The following is an 11,091-nucleotide window of genomic DNA, read 5'->3' on the forward strand; positions in this document are numbered from 1 at the left end:
AGGATTCATCTAATTTAGAAGAATATGTGACTGATTCATACACAACATTCCTTTTTTTTATCAACGATTCCACCAATTGATATGTTTCCACAAAGAATTGAAATTCAATTTCTTGCTTTATATCTTCAATTTTTGAAAACTTATAAAGTTTTTCTATTAAGCCCCGATCCATGAACTCACAAAATCTTTCAAATTGTATCTGATTCAACCCAGGTACTGTAGACATTTCCCCATTTTCATCCCTCTGAGCATTTTGAATTTCCTATTTCTCAAAAAAATCCTATTCTTTTTTCATTCTTCATCGAATCCTACGAATCGATCTAATAATGATGGAATTAAATTTCTATTCTGTTTACTGAATCACATGAAATTTTATCTATGAGGCTTTAAGAAGAAATCGATATGGGGCCTTTAAAATAAATGAGGATGGGCCATATAAAGTAGGCTTAGGGATACAGTCATTAAACAACATCCTACCCTACCTAAGCTCAATCATCAAGTTGTAGCGGTTGTGGAGGGAAATAAGAATAAGGTGTTGAATCAACTTGAGCAGGTTGCAAGGAAAACTATGGCTTATCAAAATAAAAATAAGAACATTAGCATGAAAGAGAGAGCCAAGAACGGGCTAAAAGAAAACAAGTAGAGCACATTAGCCCATCTAAGCCTCTACTTGCTGAATAGGTGGAATCTATTACCCAACAGCTCGATGAATAAAACCGAATGAATAAAAAATTAGATAATAAAGTGAGAAAATAACATAGATTAAATCTTGAATTAAACCGTTAATTTATATCCAAATAAAGAATTAATTTACCTTACTCTTTTCTCCCCAAGGTTTTGAGTAAAATTTAAGTAAAAAAAGAAGAAGAAATCAGAGAAAAGACAAGCTTCTCAACACCGTCCCACGGTAGAAGTCAAATAGCTGAATCTTACATATAGGTGGTACACCTAATAATTATTTCCATTTCCCAATAATTCTTCACCTGTAATTTCTTATTGGACCGTGCATTTCACTTCCCTTCTTGCGCGTCCATCTAGCTTCTAGAAACGCATTGGGTTGTGGGATATTTTTTTCTTACACAAAAGATGGAAATAATAACATGAATAAAGCGTAACGACTAACGACACTAATATAAATAAATAACTGCACCCGCTCTTAATTTCTTAGTGTACAATCGGAGCTCCGGATTCATTAACGGAGCCCCAGCTCAATTATTTCATTTTCCCTCTCTTTTAGATCTCTGTCCCATTTTTTTTTCTTTACTTTTTCCCAGATCTCATAGAAAACAAAAATATCACAAAAAGAAAGGGAAATAATATAATCTTTTTCGAAAATGTCGACACCCTGGGGTGGCATCGGCGCGTGGGCCGCCGAGGCCGAGCGAGAAGAAGCGGAGGAACGAGCAGCTGCCGAAGCCGCAGCCACTGCGGCAGCTGTTGCTCCCACGGCTGAATCTCAGAGTTTCCCTAGCCTAAAAGAAGCCGTTAGCGCGAAACCCAAGAAGAAGAAAATGACTCTTTCGGAGTTTAACATGGGGACTTACTCGTCATCCGGCGGGGGTGGACTTGGCAGTGCTAGGGTAACGGAAAACAATAAGCTGACACCCGAAGAGATGATGCTCCTCCCTATCCGACCCAAAGAACGTTCCACCGAGGAATTGCAGTTTGGCCGTCTCGGAGGTGGATTTTCGTCCTACGGGAGGTCGGGTCCCCCTGCGGGTCGGGTTATGCGTGACCGTGAAGACAGCGATGGATCGTGGGGCTCCGGAAGGAGGCAGCAGGGGGGGTTTAATGAAGAACGGCGGGGTCCGCCTTCTAGGGTTTCTGATTACGATCAACCGTCGCGTGCCGATGAGGTGGACAATTGGGCAAATGCAAAAAAAGCAAGTCCTTCACTGGATTCGGGCAGGCAAAATCGATACGGTGGGCTTGGAACTGGAGGAGGTGGTGGATTCTCTAAGGCCGATGAGTCTGATAATTGGACGGCTCTAAAACGGTCAATTCCATCTCGATCTTCGACGTTTGGTTCAGGTTTCGGTGACTCAGGACCAGAGCCTGATAGATGGTCCCGAGGTGGGGGTGGAGGTGGAATCAGAGAGGAAAGGCCTAGATTAGTTTTGGATCCACCGCGAGGGGATGTGAATGAGCTTGTGGTTAAGACAAATAAGTCGAATCCTTTTGGGGCAGCGAGGCCCAGGGAAGAGGTGCTAGCGGAGAAAGGATTGGATTGGAAGAAGCTGGACTCTGAAATTGAAGCAAAGAAGGAAACTAGTAGGCCTACCAGCGCCCACTCCAGCAGGCCATCGAGTGCACAATCGAGCAGGTCCGAAGGTCCCCTGCAGCAAGCGATTGAAAATGTCGTTAAGCCGAGGCCTAAGGTCAATCCGTTTGGTGATGCTAAGCCTAGAGAAGTTTTGCTGGAAGGCCGAGGTCAGGACTGGCGGAAGATTGATCTTGAATTAGACCGTCGCAGGATAGACAGGTTCCATTTCATTTCTTTAAGTATTTTGTTTATAATTTATTGCAAAATGCCCATAGTTGGACTTTTTCTGTATTGATATTGATATGTTTTCTCTAATGTTGTTGTTAATGATGGTTTCAAATTGCTTAGCGTATTTGCTTCAATAAATTGCCTTGGCAGTTAGCACATTGCCGTCATTACTGATTGTTTTATACTCAATAATCAGTGGGTATATTATGTTGTCAGTAAGCAGTCCTTTATTGCTAACACATTTAAGTTGACGTACGACAGTTCAAATATCATATTATGAATTGTATTTGATTGTTTTGGTGGTTGCTCTATTTTTTCTTGAACCTCTGAATAATTGCGTTCATGTTAAGATTGTTTTCTTGAACTAAATGTGGCATGTGAATTTTTCCAATATCATAGCATTCCTCTCTGACTGCTTCCTTCCAGTAGTTTGTGCAATGCATGTATTCAGATGTTTTAGGGTCTGTGTGATTTTTTTTTCCTTTGTTTCTGGGGCGGGGGGAGATGAGTTCTATCTTTATCATACAGAAGATAACTGATCTGTTCAGTATGTCAGAAAGCTGGTTTAGTGGCAAACAACAGAATTAACCAAACATTTTTTATTTTTTGATTGACTGGATCATTTTTTTGAAGTTCATAGAGTAGCTGAGTACCTGATGTTGGAGCATAGGGCTCCATCTTAGAGACTAAATTTCAATTATGAGTTCCGGACAGATGTTTGGCTTCTAGATCAAGCTTTTAGCGTTTTCATGCATTAAATTCAGATGTATTGTTGTATACTAAAAATTGTTCATTGATGAATACACAACTAGCCAAATTGTGACTTAAATTATTTTCTTGGTTATGTTACCATAAGCGTTGGGGCTTGTTGAATAAGAAGCTTTTACTTTTTTTTTCCTTTTTTGGGGGTTAGGGGAGTGAAATATGTTTTTCTTTCCGTTTTTTGGCCCAGGGGGTTCCGCTTTCTATTTTCTTTTTTCTTGACCGCTAAGCTTTAGTTCTATGCATATTCCTAAATTTACATCCATGTACTAAATTGAAAGTGCTAAAATTCAGTGTTGTTGTTGGTTTGTTATCATTGCCACTTGTTGCCTTCTGGTGCAGGAAGTCAACAAAGTTTTACTATCCTTAGTACTCTTCAGAAATTGTTTATGTACTGAAATACTGAAATTGCTCTGAGATTAATGTGGAGCACAATGCACGGGTAGTTCACATAGCAGAGAGTTATTACCTTTAAATTTGTTCTTTTTTGGTCCAAGTTCATATGGCATGATGATATTACTACACTTTCTAACATCAAAGCTTTTTTGCTCGAATGCTGGTAGGCTTCTACTCTTCTTTATGATTCTTGAATTGCATTGTTTTAGTTCAAATTCTTTTCTTTTTTTGTCCATAATGCTTTTATATGCTTTTTTTAAAATCATTATGTGATATTTCAAGTGTTTTACTCGGTTTTATTTCCTCTTTGAGTCACCTTAATTATGTTTCATCTTTCATCCTTCTTCCAGTTTATTAATGCAATTGGTTGTAAGCTGCTGCTTCTTTATCAATTTCCCTTGTGATTTTCCATTTTTCTGTGGTAACAGAATGCTTTGTTGTATCGATGTGATTGATTGTGATTTCCTGTCCAAGGCTGTCATTTAGATGGTTTCAGATGCCTCATTTCATATATGGGCTTGCTTGTCATTGTGGGTCAATTCCATTTTGTTCCTCTCTTGTTTGCAAGCAACTGTTGAATATATTGCCCACACCATTATGTACATTTCTAATGAGTAAAATGTTTCAGGCCAGAAACAGAGGAGGAAAAGATATTGAAAGAAGAAATAGATAACTTAAAGGAGCTTGAGAAAGATTTGACCCCAACTTCGGAATCTGGGGACCAACACTCTTTACATGAAAAGCTTCTTCACAAGGAAAGGGAATTAGAGATGCTGATACTAGATTTGGAAAACAAAGCTAGATTTGGGCAGAAAGTTGTTGAAGGGCCTGGTTCTGGAGCTGGCAGGACTGGCAGCTTCACGGATAGACCTCCTCCTCAATCTGGATCCATTGATGGCTCTAGAAGTGTGGAGTTCATGGATAGGCCCAGATCTGGTGGTACTGCTGATGCATGGACAAGGCCAGGTGATGACCGAAGAGGATTTCAAGGTGGCAGGGATAGAGGATTTGTAGGAAACAGAGATATGGACAGGTAAGGGTATAAATCTTAGCAGTTTAATCTCTCCTGCCTTTCCTGCTCTTTCTTTATCCAGTCTTCATGGAAAACTTGGCCTCCTTATCTGAGTTTTCTTGTTTTTGTTTCTTTCTTTTTTTCCTGCCCTTCCTGTTATATATATACATAAACACAGAAACACATATATGCAGGAGAATTTAAGTTTAAGTGTGGTATTCCAAGGTCCTTTTTCATGCAAATGTGAAGCCTTTTTTTTTTTTTTTTTCTCTTTTGATGAATTAGAAACCTAGCAAATTCATTTCATAAGGTTTTAAAGACACATTTTGCTTTTGTCCCTGTCTAGAAACTGATGCATCTTAATGAAATGAAGTATTTATAGTTCTTTCAATCAGTCCTGCGTCATGATTTTGTATGTTATCTTTTGAGTTGTCTAACTAAATACTGGCATTTTGCAGTTCTGTGATGGCATTTGTGATGCTCTTTTGCACATCTGCTCATAGAAATCAGGCTGATGAAATTATGTTTTTTTAATATGGCAGGCCAAGGTCAAGGGAGAGATGGTGAACCGCCATTGGCATTGTTTTGTTGAACTCTGACAACATGGACCAATAATATTTTGTCACCTCTCTTCTTTTCCTACTGTTCTTTTGCTCTGGTAAAGTGGAGCAAAGGATTCTTGGAAACAGGGAGCTATGCGTTAAATCTTCATACCATATGTAATATGGCCACTCAGCCCATCATTCTTTTTATTTTTATTTTCTAAAGCAAGGAGAGCCTATATTTGGTAGGACTCAAATTTTGTTTAAGAAACAATGTGGGAATATTCCGTTGGAATGTTATAGAGATAATGTAGTGTTGAGGTTGGTGAATTTCGTTCGGGTGGTTTTGGTGTGACATGATTGAGATGGATCCTTTTTTAATACTTCTCTAGTTAATGTTTAACTGATTTATACTTATTTACAGTTACTCAAAATAATGAAATGGCACATTCTCTGCTTTCCAAATCACTATTAAACCAAACATGGACTTCAGCTTGATTTGTACAATTTTGGTGTTCCCTTCTCATCTTCCCGTGTCCACTTCAATACATTTCATTATATTTTGAATAAAATCAGACTGGATAAAATTGATTTAGGCAATAAAAAAATTACACTTTTTGAAAATAAAAATTCACCTATTAGAAGTCGTTGACATTTTGTAGTTATTCTGTTAAGGATTGCAGAGTCCAGCATTATTATCTTAATGTGCAACTCAAAATAAATTTGGACATTTATTTCTGTAGATTTATTTTAGATGTAACTTTTAAATTATAAAATGTATACAAAAATTTATTAAAATTGTAAAATATTATAAAATTATAAATAAAAAGAAACAAAAATTCAAAAACATTATTTAAAGAATTCAAGTCTAAAATAAACCTAGATAAATAGATATCCAACTTTATTTAAATCTAGACAAATAACTTTCTAGATTTTTCTAGATATAGTTTTGTTTTAAATTAAAAATATATAGAAATTAAAAAATATGTAAAACATTATTACAAATTTGTAAAACATAGTAAAATTATAAAAATAGAGAAATAAAAATTCAATTACACATATATGCTAAACAAAATTTATTTGTATATATATATATATATATATTATTTTATTTTATATACATGTTTGATCATAACAATAAGTTTATTTCTCAACATTGCATGTTGCATTGAAGTTAACAACAGACAGAAAATGATCTTAAAGTATATCAAACACCAAGACCGCAATTAACAAATTAGATAAAACAATAACCAATTATAGGAAATTCAAGAACTATGTTAAAAGTCCTTGCACTATAAATTTTTTTAATTTAGTTACTAAACTATTTGAACTCGTTTTTTTGTTATTGTGTCATTAAAAAATTAACCGGATGAGGTGGATATTTTTAAATATTTTAATTAAAGGTTTGCTAGAAAGAAAGAAGGAAAGTAAGAAAATAGAAAAAAGGGAAAATGAAAAAATAAAAAAAAGAGAGGAGAAAAAGATAAAAGAAAAAATACTAAAAAAAGAAAGATAATATTATGGGGAAATTTTGGGTAAATATTTCGATTTTTTTTAAAAATTAGGTCTTTGGGCATTTTTTTTTATTTAGGGAAATAGGATGATTTTAGGAGAGAGAAAAGAAAAGTACGTCCAGCTGCGTGCATTGAAATCAGAACAGTGATTTCTGGAGCACAAATTCGAGCCAAAAATAAAATTTATTTTAATTTTATTAGATGGTTCATATTATGTTAGAAATTCCATGTGAAAATTATGATAAAATTTTTTTACTGATTATGTGTTTAATTACGGGAAAGACCAAATCGCATAAAATGCAAAAGTTAAATTCTAGTAGCTAGAATGATTAAATAGCTATGGAATTCAAAACTTGACGTCCTTTTATGGTAATTAAACCATTAAAGAAAAGTATGTAGATATTTTTGTTGACTCATCCATGGAAATTTAGAAAAAGGGCAAGGATTAAATTGGAAGTTGAATTAATTTAATTAATTAAAAGATGATAAAAGAAATATCATCTTATTTTCTGTCATCTTCATCCCCAAAATACATGGAGACCCTAGGAGAGAGGGAAGAAAATTTCTTGGCTTAATTTGGTAAGTTTTCTTGTCCCATTTTTAGTAATTTTGATATTTTTGAAACTAAGATAGCTTAATCTATCTATTTGAGGGATCAATTTGAAAAGTTATCAAAGAATGGAAATTATGTCATGGATGGATATGTTGAAAATTTGAAATTTATGGTAGAAAATGAAAGGTTGTTGATAGATAAATAACTTTTACAAAGTGCTTTTTGATGAAAACATGACTTAGGGACTAAAATGTAAAGTTGTGAAAATTGAAGAAAAATTTTGAATTTTATAGAATGTATGTGCTGTAAATTTTATAGTGAATTTTTGGCTAGGCTTGGAATAGGGAGTAAATTGCATAAATTTCATTTTCCGATCCTAAGGACGAAATTAGAATTTATGGAAAAGTTAGGGGCAAAATGGTAATTTTGCATAGGATGTAAATTGAGTCCACTTGAATGTGAAATGTGATTTGATGAATAAATTCATTTATATAGATTCGGATGACACAAATTCGAATCTAGATCAAGGAAAAGAGAAAGTTTCGGATTAGTAAATTTATATATGTGAACAAGTGTCGAGGTAAGTTCGTGTAACTTAATTGAGCTTGTAAATATGATAAATTGAATGTTGTGTTGTATAGAATGTGTTTTATATCTATGTGAGTTAATTTTAATGTTATAACATAAGAAATGATTACATGTTTGAGATTGTTTGAAAAGGGTTAAATTCCATTTGATTATTGGATTTTGATGGATAAACGAAATTTCCTTACTGAATGAGGTCCTGCATTGTTGCTGACGGGATTTAGCCTGGATTGGTAATCCTGATATAATCCCTCTCTAGCATATGTTACAATTAGGATTTAGCTTGGACTAGTAATCCTAATTGAGCGCTTCTGAGCATATATTACAAAAAGGATTTAGCTTGGACTAGTAATCTTGTTATATGTTATGAGGCTCGAGAGTGTGCTTTTCGATTAAGTGCCCTAACAGGTACTCCTGAATATGAATTGGCAGGTTATTAAATTGTACACCTTGAGTGTACTGTTTGAATATCCATTGAAATTTCAATGATTCAACGGATAAAATACTTGACATGATATGAGAATTATGAGACGAAATGAACGATGTCTTGAAAGAATATAGTATGATGAGCTCATCTGTGCTTACTCGATGCTTATGTGAATAATATTTATGTAACTAACTTGTTTGATTGAGTGTATGTGTATAGGTAAAATTCCAAATTAATGAAAAAGCATGTTATTGAATGCTTAATGTTAATAAATGTAAATTGGTAAGTTTTAATTCCTATTATACGAACTTACCAAGCATGTAATGCTTATTTAGTTTTATTTTCCCTATTTTATAGTGCTCGGAAGCTCGCGAAGGTTGGAGATCACTTGGAGCATCATCACACTATCCACTAGCATTTTTCGGGTATATATAGTAAAAATCATTTTGATATAATGGCATGTATATGATACTTGGCCATTAGTGGCTTGAAAATGATGTTTGTAACCTAGCCATTAGTAATGGTTTATTTTGGTATTATAAAGTAGGTTATTATGATAAACACACATGTGTTATGTTAAGTGTATGTGGTCAAATGATGTTAATGCCTAGGTTAAACTAAGGTAAGATTATAAACATATGTGTATGTTATGTTATACCATATTTAGATGTTAAAAATTGCTTGAATCCAATGCTTGAAATGGTTGGTATTTGGATGTAAGTTTTAGTGTAGGTCATTGGTATGATTTTGGGTGAGAAAAGAAGCTAGAAATGGCTTATTTTGTCCACATGGGTAGACACACGGGCATGTGTCTTGACAGTGTGTGACACATGGCCTGATACATGGGCGTGTGGTTAGGTCATGTGTCCCCTACATCTTAAATTTGAGAAAACAAAATGCTCAGAATTGAGCACACGGGCAGAGATACGGGTGTGTGTCTCAGCCGTATGTGCGACACGGCTTGAAACATGAGCGTGTGTCTTGGCCGTATGAAACCTACACCTAATTTTGAAAATTTAAATTAACCACATGATCTAGCACACGAGTGTGTGGTTGGCCGTGTGACACAAGTCAGAAAGCTACCTAGTTTCGAACACAACCTAGCACAAGTGTGTCCTAGGGTCACACGGGTGTGTGAACCCTGTAACTTGAAATTTTTTTGAAATTTCACGAAAACTTTTTAGAGTTCCCAATTAAGTCCTGATTTGATTTTAAAGCTCATATTAGGCCTCGAAGGTCCATTTAAGGGACGTTATGAATAATCTCAAGAAATGAATAGTGATTATTATGAATTATTTGTAAATGTTCTGAAAACTCTGGTAACACTCTGTAACCCTGTTCTGGTGACGGACTTGGGTTTAGGGCTGTTACAGCACCTCACTTACAAATTCTTTTATTTTTTTCACGTATTTTTTTCTACTCATTTAATTTTATTTTTTTTATCTTGTGGTGGTAAATTACCTATAATAGGTGGTTGGTTCTACATTTGTTGTTGCTGTTGCTGTCAGATGACTCCTACGAATTATTCTTTCTAGATCTGTGATTGGCTCTATAGGTGTTCCCTTTACAACGAGTCATACACTAAACCAAAAAGAAGAAATTAGTAAAATTAAGAAAGTAAAATCGTAGATATAATCTAAATGTTTTCTAATTATTCTATTAAAATAAAAAAAATTAGAACTAAACTAGTGACGTTGCCTCTTCGGTAATAACGCCAACAACTTGATCGCCTCTAGACTTACCAACGTCCAAAGTAGAAATCTTGCACAAAATATATTAAAAGGTGGTATCCGCAAGTATACGGGTCAGGTTGCAATATAGTTACAACGTAGTAGATGAGTACTTTGAGGATCAAACCCAAGAGATGCGAGTACTAGGTTAATTTTAAACCTAAGCGCAAATAGATCTAATAAGTACTTTAGATAGATTATATTACGATGAAATATTAAGAAAGGTTTTTGGGATTTTTAATAATAAAAAGAAAAGAATAAGTAACAAGAAATCAAATAACAGAATCTATCAAATTTTAGAATGGGTGATTAGCTCATTTCGGTAACCATAACCAACTGTCACTTTGGGTTTTCTTATTCAATCAACTAGTTGATACCCTAGAAAAATATTTTGGTCTTCCACGAGAATAATGAGTTGACAAGAACTACTTATCTTTTGACCTCACAGTCCATACCGGTTCAGGGTTAAGGTGTTCACAGATAGGCCGTACAAATTTTGGATTAATTCCCACCTTAATGACTTCCTGGGGTCGTCAAGGCTAGGGTTTAAGTTCTTCCTTTCCTGAACAATTATTCCACTAAGAGAACCCTACAAAATAGTTAATTAATCGTACCTTGACTCCACTCACTAATCCCTCACAGGAGGATTAGTTAGTCATGATCTCATAAACAATGTAGACTTAATATGCATAATAGAAATGAATAACAATTCAAGAATATAAAGTTTAGAAGAAGCCTGATTTGTATTGAATAGAATGTCGAATCCTCACAAAGTTTCATCAAGTTCACCAATTTGATCTCTTCTACAAAAGCAAAAGAACAAAACTAAAATAAACCTAAAGCCTAAGAAAAGAGAAAGACTAAAGACTAAAACTAGGAAGAAAATTATACAATATAAAAAGCCATCCATAACATGTGTTAAATGAGCCTATTTATAGACTTAGAGTGGTTGTCGTCCTCAACCCTAAGTTAACTATGATCCTCGTGCTTAATGTTTGATTGTGCTGACCAAGACCCTAAACCCTAGGCCTCATTCAACCCCTAAGGTCAATAAAAGCCTCAAATTACAAATTTTATTG

At 34.7% G+C, this 11,091-nt stretch overlaps 1 protein-coding gene across 1 annotated transcript; it reads left to right on the forward strand.

Annotated features, from left to right (window-relative positions):
- Positions 1 to 1,103: 1,103 nt before the first annotated feature.
- Positions 1,104 to 5,645, forward strand: LOC108464361 (eukaryotic translation initiation factor 4B2). Its single transcript, XM_017764632.2, has 3 exons — positions 1,104 to 2,482; positions 4,278 to 4,682; positions 5,204 to 5,645. The coding sequence occupies exons 1-3, from the start codon at positions 1,335 to 1,337 to the stop codon at positions 5,226 to 5,228; spliced, it is 1,578 nt and encodes a 525-aa protein (XP_017620121.1). The 5' UTR covers positions 1,104 to 1,334; the 3' UTR covers positions 5,229 to 5,645.
- Positions 5,646 to 11,091: the final 5,446 nt, after the last annotated feature.

Source organism: Gossypium arboreum, chromosome 2 (assembly GCF_025698485.1).
Source record: "Gossypium arboreum isolate Shixiya-1 chromosome 2, ASM2569848v2, whole genome shotgun sequence".
Taxonomy (NCBI): Eukaryota; Viridiplantae; Streptophyta; class Magnoliopsida; order Malvales; family Malvaceae; genus Gossypium; species Gossypium arboreum.

Coding starts and splice junctions, on each gene's coding strand:
- LOC108464361 (XM_017764632.2), top strand. CDS start 1,335: ATGTCGACACCCTGGGGTGGCATCGGCGCGTGGGCCGCCGAGGCCGAG. Junction 2,483..4,277: donor GACCGTCGCAGGATAGACAG/GTTCCATTTCAT, acceptor AAAATGTTTCAG/GCCAGAAACAGAGGAGGAAA. Junction 4,683..5,203: donor GGAAACAGAGATATGGACAG/GTAAGGGTATAA, acceptor TTAATATGGCAG/GCCAAGGTCAAGGGAGAGAT.